Below are 12372 nucleotides of genomic sequence, written 5' to 3'. Positions count from 1 at the left end.
AGTCCTTTTCTTTACTTTGTTTTGAAGTAATGAAAATTCCTAAAGAATGTGAATCAATAAAAATGACGTATGAATAGCGTATGGTGGTTACATTAAATTATGTAAACATCACAGTATACAATGACAAAAGGTACAGTAACCTGTGTATAAGCATTTCATACAAGCTATGCTTAGCCCAGGCCAAGAGTCTGCAGTGCACGTATACAGTTATATGAGAACCAAAGATATCTGAAAAGTGTAAATGTTGTCATCAATAAAGACCAGCCTTTGGTGTATCCAAGGCTGAATAGTAAAATAATTTCTCCTGGGAAAAAAAGAAGCTGTAAAACCAAAAACTGTTAAGGCCTGTTCACACTACGGAAAACAGGCGTAAATTCCGAGCAGAACCTTTTCCCACGGACTCCGCTCAGAATTTCGCTTGCTGAGCGATCTGTTTCAGTGGGATGCCTCACACTCTTCACACCTCTTCGCTCAAAGAATTGAGGCATCCCATTGAAACAGGCAGCAGGCGGGATTTTGAGTGGAGTCCGTGGGCGAGGGGTCTGCTCGGGATTTCTGCCTGTTTTCCACAGTGTAAATGGGCCCTTTAGTAGTAAAAAAACAAAAAAAGCACAGTATTTAAATATGAGTTTATACCTTACTGTTATGCATCCATTCTCTTTTTGCAGGTTCCACGACCTGATAATAAACCAGATAAGCTTGGCCTTCTAACTCTTGATGAACCATCTACAAAGCAGTCTGACCCCACAGTTATGGCTCTTTGGCTGTCAGAGAATTCCAAGCAACACAGTGTTGCAGTAAGTTGATATATTGTAACTTAGTTGATTGACCTATGTGCATATGTTGATACAGTGTTTAGGCCTGAAAGCTATTAGTTTTTATATATATATATATATATATATATATATATATATATATATATATATATATAGCTTGTAATAGGCAGTTGACAGAGTATAGGGGACTGTTATATTCACTGTTTGCAAATAAAGTCCCAAATCTCTTCTATGCATTTCCTGCACTATTAATGTGTTATTTCTCAAGCAGCAGCAGATAAAAGTGAAGACTTTAGAAAATGCAGAGAAGAATCATAAAGCCATTGATGCCTGGATTGAAAGTATCAGTGAATTACATCGTTCAAAACCTCCAGCCACTGTTCACTATAGCAGGTGATGGCTTGTTTTCCAGTAAATATGACTAGTATTACACTCTATGAGGGAGATTTATCAAACTGGTATAAAGTAGAACTGGCTCAGTTGCCCCTTGCAACCAATCAGATTCCACTTTTCTTTCCTTGCAAACTCTTTGGAAAATGAAAGGTGGAATCTGATTGGTTGCTAGGGGCAACTAAGACAATTCTTTACACCAGTTTATTAAATTTTCCCCTATATGTTCTACTTGTACCTCATATAATCCTATTCCAGGGGAACTAATGTACCTCTTTTGGTGTACAGAAACAGTTCCACTCTTCAGCTAGAGGGACCACCAAGACTGGATTGTACAACTCATTATGCCAAGATGACATTACTATGTTACAGTATTTCGGAGTGAACCCTTCATGGTCGTAGTAAGGACTCCTGTCTCTGTCATGCTGCTTGTGGTTCGGATAGCATTAAACTAATGACAGGATCCCTTTAACATATGATATGTGTATACATATTGTCTGTCAAGCTGACATGGCACCTACACTGTATACACTAAATGCAACACTTTCCCCTGAAATTCTGTTATAATGCAGACTATTGATGGGCTACTACTCATTGTTAGGATATTATTTGGAGAATTTGCAGGAATTAGTTTTTACTTATTTTCTGCTTGGCAAGCATCAGGCAAGGCCCTTACCTCCACAGTTGTATGTACTAAGAGTTCTCTGTATGTACAGTATAAATAACAGTATATATATTTTTACTAGACCTATGCCTGAAGTGGAAACTCTAATGCAGGAATGGCCTTTGGAGTTTGAGGAACGCCTTGGAAAGGTGAGATAATAATTGTTAAACTTCTGACATTGCAGGAACAGTTCAGCTAAACCGTCCTTGTATTTTCATCTTACCAGATAAGTTTGCCAACTGCAGAATTGGACTGTGATCTTCCCACTTACATAGATATGATACTCGGTAAGTTAAAAGTTAGAAAAGTATTGAAAAGCATATTGCAGTGAACTAAACTATACTGAGAATGATACACAGCTTGTGCACACCACCCAAACGTTCAATACCATAACATGTAACAAAGGCTCATGTGCACACAGTGCGTTCCACAGCACAGAAAGAGCCTGGGGTTAGCTAGCCTATCTCCTTTAATTCACAGCCTCTGTGCCCGCTTGCAGCCCAGTAGCTGTCAGTCTAAGGAGGTTAGGCATATGCAGGTGGCACTAAGTCATTAAAGGAGAAGTCCGGCCAAAATTAATTTTTGATATGTTGTTACTTATGAAAAGTTATACAAATTTCTAATGTACATTAATTATGGGAAATGCACATATACTGCTATTTCCCTTAATTTAGTAGATCAGGAAGTGTTAGAAATATCTCTGAAGAAGTGACGTCGCGACCCAGGGTGTAATTCCTATGGAGTGTCCAGCAGGGGGCGCTCTCTATATAGAAGTCTATGGGACTTTATTGTTTCTATGGGTTTCTATGTAATGTAATGTAGTGTACAGTGCTTTATTGAATGAATACATCTATGGAATACTTTGGGGAGCAAGTGTCCTTGCTCCCCAAAGTATTGCATAAATGTATTCTTTCAATACATTCAATACACAGTAAGCCCGCCGATCCGCCGCATTTCCGCCGAATTTCCGCCGCATTCCCGCCGATCCGCCACACGCTGATCCGCCGCATTCCCGCCGATCCGGACCATATACATTGAACTACAGCTCCCATCATCTGCTTCTAGTATGAACAGGTGATGGGAGCTGTAGCTGGGTAATGGATATGACATGCCGCCGGGCGCAGGGGGGAGCCGCTCAGTACACAGGAGCGCTCCCCCCTCCTCCTCCTTCCGTGATAACTTCCGCCTATACCAATGCTGACTCCCTGCCTGGCCGCCGCTCTCCGCTCTCCCCCCCATACATACCGGCTCCCGATGCATCCTGGTGTCCGCGCTGATGCCGGGAGCCGGTATATGTGAGCGGAGAGCAGCGGCCAGGCAGGGAGTCAGCATTGGTATAGGCGGAAGTTATCCCGGAAGGAGGAGGAGGAGGGGGGAGTGCTCCTGTGTACTGAGCGGCTCCCCCCTGCGCCCGGCGGCATGTCATATCCATTACCCAACTACAGCTCCCATCACCTGTTCATACTAGAAGCAGATGATGGGAGCTGTAGTTCAATGTATATGGTCCGGATCGGCGGGAATGCGGCGGATCAGCGTGTGGCGGATCGGCGGGAATGCGGCGGAAATGCGGCGGATCGGCGGGCTTACTGTGTATTGAATGTATTGAATGAATACATTTATGCAATACTTTGTGGAGTAAGGACACTTGCTCCCCAAAGTATTCCATAGATGTATTCATTCAATAAAGCACTGTACACTACATTACATTACATTACATTACATAGAAACCCATAGAAACAATAAAGTCCCATAGACTTCTATATAGAGAGCGCCCCCTGCTGGACACTCCATAGGAATTACACCCTGGGTCGTGACGTCACTTCTTCAGATATTTCTAACACTTCCTGATCTACTAAATTAAGGGAAATAGCAGTATATGTGCATTTCCCATAATTAATGTACATTAGAAATTTGTATAACTTTTCATAAGTAACAACATATCAAAAATTAATTTTGGCCGGACTTCTCCTTTAATGATACCTTCTGTTCCCTCATGTAATATTAATGTCCCCATATAGAAATATTACTCCTTGTGCCTCCATTCAGGAAATATGAATACTCGCCTAGTTCTGATAACAAGAATTGCTCCTCTCTCCAGTCCTGCACCCTTTGAGCCACAGGAATCGGATCCCCAGACAGGTGCAATGACAAATCAAACCAGCCAGTGAGGGGATCTCATTGCAGCTGTCTGGAGATCCAAGAGATTTCTTGTGCTCCTGTGCCTATGAGCTTAAAATGGCATCCCCAGGGTCTATGTGTTTGAGACCATGGTTTCTAGCAAAATTTTCTTTGCTATGTTTGGCTTTTTAAAGGATGACCGTACCTGTTAGGAATACCATAAGATACATAATACAATAAGATAAACTATACTGCCCCTCTGATACTTTCTGATTAGTAAACTAAGAACCACATGGGCTACAAAATGGTGGACAGTCTGAAGCATAAAATGTATCGGGAAAGACTTAGTGTACCTGTTACTATAAAAAACTTTTTACATGTAATAGAGGCATGTCAAAAGTTTTGATCAGCCTAGTGTGTTTAGACCCGTACCAATCAAAAGATAGAGCGGGGAGAAGACGCGCTGCAGCATGTCCACTCTCTGCTCTGAATTTTAAAAAATTTAAAAAAATTGAGTGGAAAGTAGACGCACTGCAGCGTGTCTTCTCCCCGCTCTATCTCCCGATTGGTACAGGTCTGAACACTCACACCCGGATCAGTAAAGTTTTTTTATGACAGGTACACTTTAAGGATCTAAATCCATATAGTCTGGAGGGAAAAGGGAATGGCTGGACATGATTGAAACCTTTAAAGTGTCACTGTCGTGAATTTTTTTTTTGCAGAAATCAATAGTCCAGGCGATTTTAAGAAACTTTGTAATTGGGTTTATTATCCGAAAAATGCATTTTTATCATGAAAAAGCAGTTTGAAGCTCTCCCCCCTGTCTTCATTGTTCTCCTATGGAGAGAGCTAAAGAAAAGACCAAAACAGGACAACAAAGAGTTAATATACAAATCCCTCACGGATATCTCCTGTGACAGTCACCAGTGACCTGTCTGAGCTCAGATTACAGCTGTCACCCAGCTCCGTGCCTGTAATCCTCTGTTATCTGCTTTCTGCTGCCGGCTAACTCCCTCCTTCCTCCTCCCCCCTCCCCTCTCCCTAGAACAGACAGGGGACGTCTCCTGCAACAAGTCACAATTTTCAGATTTTTCAGAGTGGATGAAAAAGAGGAAGGAGGGGGGGACCTGGGAAAAGGCTTTTTACATGCAGATAATGGCAGATTTGGCTAATAAACCCAATTACAAAGTTTCTTAAAATCGCCTGGACTATTGATTTCTGCAAAAAAAAAAAAAAAAATACGACAGTGACTCTTTAAATATGTTAAAGGACTAGATATGGTTCAAAAGGGAAGTGTTTTTAAAGGGATTGGCCACTTTATAGTAAAATAGTTCAGTGTACAGTATAGTTGTGCCCACTTACAGCCCAGTAGTTGTCAGTCTAAGGAGGTTAGGCATATGCATAGGCATATGTATATGTATATACCATAGAGCTAAAATCTGACTCCTCTCCTCCTGGCTGTGCTGCCCTGCTCTGTGGTGTTCCTGTCCATAAAATGGCCTATATGGAGGAGCATGTGACCGAGCTCCGCCCCCAGTGTCCACCACGGAGCCTGTATATGTCTATAGAGGACACAGGGGGCGGGGCATGGTCACATGCGCCTCCATGTCGGCCATTTTATGGACAGAAACAAAGCAGAGTAGGTGGACACAGTCTGGAGGAGGGGAGTCTGATTTAAGCTCTATGAGGTACACAGGGATTAAGTATGAGTATAGTTACTTATACTGTATACTGACCTATTTTACTATAAAGTGGCCAACCCCTTTAATAAAGAAAAAACTGAATACAAGAACAAGAGTACATAGTGAAAGGTTAGTTGAGGGAAAGATTAGAAGCAACATGGAAATATTACTTTACTGAAAGAGAACAGTAGATGCTTGGAACTAACTTCCAGCAGATGTGAAAGTAAATAGAAAAATTTGCCAAACTCCTATGGAGGCCACCGCTTCCGCAAAAGATCACTGGCACGAAGAATTAGAAGTAAAAATGAGGATTTATTTAAATATTTGCACAGAAGTAACACGTTTCAAAAGCAACAGCTTTCTTCATCAGACAGTGTGCATACATGTTATGGTGACAGGCTGGGTTTAAAAAGGATACAAAAGGGCGCCAACCCCGCCCACTTAGGTTGCTGGGATACAGTAAACACAGAAATAAATACAATTGTAAAGTGACTGTAATGTTAAAAGGCTAGAGGACCGATACAGATAAGAACAACGTGATTTGCATATACTGTGTAGAAAAGCACAGTAGCGGTGGATTCGCTGCCGCTATGGAGATAATGTGGCAGTGTTAGTAAAGGGAATACATTTATGGTTACTGTGAGTCTGCAGCTGGGAGTCACGTGGGGTAGCGAAGGCCAATCAGGAGCGAAGGTGTGTACTGTAGATCCAATCGGAGCGCGGCAGCTCGTGAATGAAGTACAGCCCCGATTCCCCATGGGACCGTGGCGTTGTACGGCAGCTGTGCGCTTCTGATAGATGAAATCTCTATAGGTATCGGCAGTGCACAGCACGGGTGCATGTGGAGAAATGTACAAAGTAAAAGTTAACGTGTTCGGGCATGACATTGATAAAACCAAAATATATAATCATGGCATAGGTAAAATTATGACGGACAATTAGTCAAATATGCAATAGAAAAAAAACAAAAAAACAAAAACATAAAAACATGAAGGACGATTAGTAAAAATATAGAATAAAATTTGCAATAAGAAATAATGTACAGTAAACGTATCTATGGTAAAATGATAGTAAAAAAAGCGGGGGGCATCACAATATCACTACATGAGATGCAAGGAAGAAAGGGGATGATAAATAGGATGCAAATATATATGAATTATAATGAGGTATATATGTTAATAACGGACAGTGACCCACATACCATAATAAGGCTGGGAATGAAATAAAGGGATATAAAATAAATAAATAAATAAATAGATAATGAATTCACTGGACTGAAATCTAAATGTGTATCATATAACATACCCGAAAGAAGACATATATAGTGAGATCAGTCACATGACAAGCAGAACTACCAGAAATAACAGAACTTACTGTACTTACTTGAGATACCCCAAGACCTATTGGATGCCTTTCCTCACCACAGCTCATCTCCCCCCATCTTACCCTCTGGAAGATTCAGTGACCCCACTGACCCTAATGACTCTGTTCTCACTTTACATCCTAACAATACCACTCCGCTCTGCTCCCCATCCTCTCCTACCTCCACTTTTTTCACCCCCCTCAATGTTAGTCTCCACAGCCAGCTGGAATCCCCTCTTGATCAAACCCATATCGAACATGTGTCTTTTTTAGGACTCCCTCCCCAGGTCCATCAAACTCCGACCCTCCCCTCAGTAGTGAAACTACAAACGTCAGAACTAGTTCACATAGCAACACCACTGGGACTAAAAAGAAAAGGAAGAGAGGATCCCGAGGAGGCCAACTGTGTAAACAAAAGCGACAAAAGAAACAAAACAGATCTCCCAAGCCCCATCAACCTCCGATAACTGATCAAGTAGAAAAGGTCAAAATCTTTAACCTCTCCACACGTAACCTCAGCCACCTGGAAAAAGGCATTCTAGAAAGAGGTCTCAGCTTTTGCCCTACCAATCGAAGTAGCGACTTTGAGCTTTTCCTGGACCTCAATCTTTTCATCTGTAAACTTACACTTAAACGCCACTTCAACATAAAAAGTATCTATCATCACACTACCCAAACTACCGATACCACCACTTGTGACATAATCCCTCCACCAATTGAAAGCGGACTAAGACCCAAATCCGCTTTCTATCCCATTCACAGCAGGGGTAGTTTTTTGGAGACCTACTCAGCCCTAGTATTAGCTGACTTTGAGAATCTCACCTCCAGTACACCCACATGTAAATATAACTTATCACGTGTAGAAAACTCTACCCTCAAACAGCTATCCAAAGACACCTCAATCGTCATTAAAGGGGTATTCCCCCCAAAATTATTTTTGCATTAATACGCTGCCCACCCGTAGCTTTCCATCTTTCCAATATACAGTTATTATGGATTCTGCACAGTTTTGCTGTTATCCAGCTGCATTCACCCCCACGGATTGCAGGGAATCATCAGACCTCAGTCCAACCTGACACGCTCCCTGCTCCTGGCCCCCACCCTCCGTGTCGGCATCACGTGTCCTCAGTCCCAGCACAGTGAAGTGACTGAGAACACTGATGGGGTGGCTGCTGTTACAGAGGGAGACAGTGATCAGTGCAGCTGTGACTGCATCCCTCTCTAACAGCAGCCACCCTGTCACCCCCAGCCCAGAGCTCACCCCACTGTGTCCAGAGCTCACCCCCTGTGTCCAGAGCCTCCCGATGCACCATCCAGCACCCGCAGCACACAGCCCCCCCCCCCCCCGCAGCATCCCCCGCAGCATAGCCTCCACACTCACCAGCGGCTCCGCCCCCTGCAATCGCCGCTGGCAAGCTCCGCCCCCGCAATTGGCGCCGGCAAGCTCCGCCCCCGCAAGCGCCGCCGGCAAGCTCCGCCCCCCGCAATCGCCGCCGGCAATCGCCCGCGACTGGCTCCGCCCACCCAACTCAGCTCTGCTACACCGGCGTCCCCGCCAACTCAGCTCTGCTACACCGGCGTCCCCGCCAACTCAGCTCTGCTACACCGGCGTCCCCGCCAACTCAGCTCTGCTACACCGGCGTCCCCGCCAACTCAGCTCTGCTACACCGGCGTCCCCGCCAACTCAGCTCTGCTACACCGGCGTCCCCGCCAACTCAGCTCTGCTACACCGGCGTCCCCGCCAACTGTAAGGAAAATTCTTCTCTATCAAGTAGGACCAAACACCGAGGTTATAGCAAGCTTCTTTATTTCCAGCTAGCCGGGAGAGCTCACACAGACAGCATCTAGAGTGAGGTCTGAGGAAGACACAATGGGCTTAGCTTTTATAACAGCTGAGACAAGGAGCTGACTTTTTTTTACAACATATGGTACAATACAGAGATAGAGCTTGCTTACTCAGGAGTCAACTCAGCAGACCCTAAATCTTTATTTAGCCAAGAAGACTCCTTCACATACCTTACTGTGTCCTTCTCCCTGGCACACTGCTATTCTTACACTGTACATAAATGGATCAATAATACATATTAAATCAACCCTTAAATTAACCCTTTATGATATATATTTTAAATATTTTCCTAACATTCCCCCCTGATTAACATTTTATCATAAAGAGTCCACAATTATTTAAGTTTCCTGTTTGCTTGTCTAAGGCCTTTGCATGTTCCGTCATGGAGTGGTCATCTCTTCATCATCATCATCATCATCATCATCATCATCATCATAAGATTCTTCTATGGTAATTTCTTGTTGGTACATGGTCTTAGTTATTGAAGTGTCAATCAGTCTCTGGATTAACAATCTGATACACGGAATGCAGCAACATCCATACACAGTCAGTACACTGATGATAAGTGCAAAGGAGATTAGGATGGACTTCACTACTTCGAACCATCTGCCAAACCATCCTCTAATCCATGATGTGAAGGGACCATAAACCCCAGAATTTTCAGCCAGTTCCTCTGAGAGGGCGGTGAGGCCCTCTAGTGCTCTTGTGATGCTGCCATCTGGAGAGGTGTTGTTGGGAATAAAAGTACAGTAATAAGTACCAAACATTTTATATACTCCTCCTTTCTCAGCCAGCAGCGTATAGAGAGCCATCCTATCTTGCCCTCTATAAGGTTGGACCCAGCTGGTCTGCAATGCCCTTTATTGCATCTCTAGTATAATTAACCAATCTCTACTGATTATAATATCCAATCCACATTGTTTATTGTAGACCACCAATGAAGGAAACCTGCTGCCACCTGGTTTCTGGTCTTGAACTCGTTCGGTACACCTGTAGGGACTCCAATCTCATCTCTTTATAGATTCTAGGGTCAAAGGACCCTCCAGGGACTGACCTCTCAGTTCTATACCATTTGGTAAACAAGGTCCTCTCACTTTTCCACTTATAGTCTCCTGCTGAGAACAGATGGAAGGGCATCAGTAGCTGGACCACAGTACAGACTCCATACCAGTAGGCCGGAGCTTAAGCCTCAGCTGCTTATCTCCACCCAACCACCAAATATCGGCTCTCATTGCAGTCTGACTTCTGAACCAAGATGCTAAATAATTTTCGGAGTCGAATGTTACGCTCCAAGTTTCTAACAATACTCTTCTATCAAGTCCCCTACATACCTACCTGATCCCGAACGAGCAAAGCATGTATAGTTACCAGGGTAGGCAGTGACCAGGGGTGGTACGTCTGTTCCTTTCACTGTTGGATACAACAAAGAGAATGTTTTACATTTTCCATTGGAAGGTAGAAAAGAGTCCTGATACAATTGAAGGATGCATTGCAGACCAGGGAGCAGAACTCTACCGTGGATGTTTCCCCCACATAGAATGTTATGTCACAGGATTCTAGTCTAAGCCAGTGTCACAATTAACCCTGACCTTCTACCTATTACCCTCCTAAATTCTAGTTTCCCCAAGGGTTTTTATAAAGGAAACCACTGTCCCCAGCAGTATCATTACTACAGAGGAGAGTAGGACCACTCTTTAGCCTTTGAACCCCCATACCTGTTTTTCTTCCTAGCCACGATTGCCCAGATGGTGTCCACACACTACCATACTTTCTTTTCCCTATGAATTCCATAATCACCCTAAGTCTCCGTCAGCCGTTGGTTTCTTCACTGAAGTTTGAGACGAGCCCCCTCTAATAGGAAGACCCCCCTTTGTAGTCAGACTTTGCCTCAGGAGATGGTGGTGATTCCCTATTCTCTCCCTATTGATCAGGTAGTGGTTTGACCAGCTTGCAATGTGACAGGTGTATCCAGGACGTTCTCTCTGCCATCTTTACTGCACTGGGGGTTGTTAACAATACCTGATATGGACCCTCCCACCTGGGATTATATAAATATTTCCTTATTAGGATCCAGTCTTCTGGTTTCTCAGTTAAAGAAAGATTCACAGCATCATCTGGAACCGAGTGAGAAATTCTGTGTTCATCCTGATGGGGCTGGTGTAACCTGCATATTTAGGATTACTAGTGGTAAACCCTAGACCAAGCTTGTCCCTGTCTCATCCATGGTCTTTCTGAGGTTATTCTTAAGTACACTATTATGTCTTTCTACCAACCTTACAGACTGGGGGTGATAGGCACAAGGATTCTTTAGTTCAAACTTAAAACTCTGCGCCACTGAAGACATTATTCACAAAGTGGGACCCATTATCATTGTATTTTTTTTTTTTTTTTTTCCCCAGGTATCCAAACCCCAGTAATACCTTCTTTCACCAGTGCTTTAGTTACAGTGATGGCATCTGGATTGCCTGTAGGAAAAACCTCTATCCACCTTATAAATGCATTAGTAATTACCAAACAGCAGGATAGACAATTTTTTTTTTTTTTTTATTAGTAATTAGAAATCCCTTAGATATCACCTCTACCATCCCCCCTGTTGAGACATGACTTTGTCCCATGGCTCAATATAGCTGTAAATCTGAAAAGATTACTAGGTAGTATATATTTACCTAGTGGACATACAACTAGAGCTTCATGTAGGATTGCACATTTGTTTACCCATTCTGTTACTAATATCATCATCCCTAATATCATGTGACACAAATTCTAATCAGCATTTAGATCCACTATGTGTATAACATCACTTTGGGTGACATTTATCATTTGCACCTTTTTTTGCGAATATTTTTAGCACTGTGCACTGGCTTATATGTTTGCAGCCTAGTAAGGTATTTATGAACATTCACATGTTGGTTCATAAATCACCTGCTATAGCTTCCCTGGCGCTGTGCATTTTACTGCAGGTATTCATGAATTGACCCTGGTTAAAAAAGTTCCGCTACCCTGGGACTGGAGTACAGATGCGAACGAAAATGCGAAAATTTCAAAATTCTCACATGATAAATCCCGGGTGAGAATATTCTTACGGATAACCACGCCCACAAATGTCAAGAAGGCAAAAAACTGGAGTAAGCTGTCATATTCACACATACACCGAGCTACACTGTTTAGTAAATCTGACGAAGGGCTGTGCACATCACACTTACGCCAAAAAATACTAAGGAGCACAAGGTACACTGCTTGATACATGTCCCCCTTTGTGTATATCACCACTATGTGTATAGCACCACTATGTGTATAGCACCACTATGTGTATATCACCACTATGTGTATATCACCACTATGTGTATAGAGATATCTGCAGGCTCCTTCATTTCATCTTGCTTTATTTCTTTTCCCTTTTCTGTTAGGACATAACATATTTGTTGAGAGGAGCAAGAACTGTTACATTTAACCTAAAGATTGTCCTTCTCCCTCTGGGGTCCCACCTCTCTCCTCCCTTCTATGACACCAGTCTCCACCCCCTTGAATTGGGTG

At 43.1% G+C, this 12372-nt stretch overlaps 1 protein-coding gene across 3 annotated transcripts in view; it reads left to right on the top strand.

Moving 5' to 3' along the window:
• The window catches only part of IFT46 (intraflagellar transport 46), a 47407-nt gene that overhangs the window by 25313 nt on the left and 9722 nt on the right, over positions 1-12372 (top strand). For 2 of the 3 annotated variants that reach the window (XM_069946520.1, XM_069946518.1), the window contains exons 7-10: positions 669-797; positions 1045-1169; positions 1913-1979; positions 2057-2117. In XM_069946520.1, the coding sequence (XP_069802621.1) occupies positions 669-797; positions 1045-1169; positions 1913-1979; positions 2057-2117 (382 nt within the window). The remainder of the gene's footprint in view (positions 1-668; positions 798-1044; positions 1170-1912; positions 1980-2056; positions 2118-12372) is intronic. The other variant, XM_069946519.1, reaches the window with a different exon arrangement.

The sequence above is a fragment of the Dendropsophus ebraccatus genome, chromosome 12 (assembly GCF_027789765.1).
Source record: "Dendropsophus ebraccatus isolate aDenEbr1 chromosome 12, aDenEbr1.pat, whole genome shotgun sequence".
In the NCBI taxonomy this organism is placed as follows: Eukaryota; Metazoa; Chordata; class Amphibia; order Anura; family Hylidae; genus Dendropsophus; species Dendropsophus ebraccatus.
Note: the sequence above shows the minus strand (reverse complement) of the source record. Positions and strands in the feature narration are given on the sequence as shown.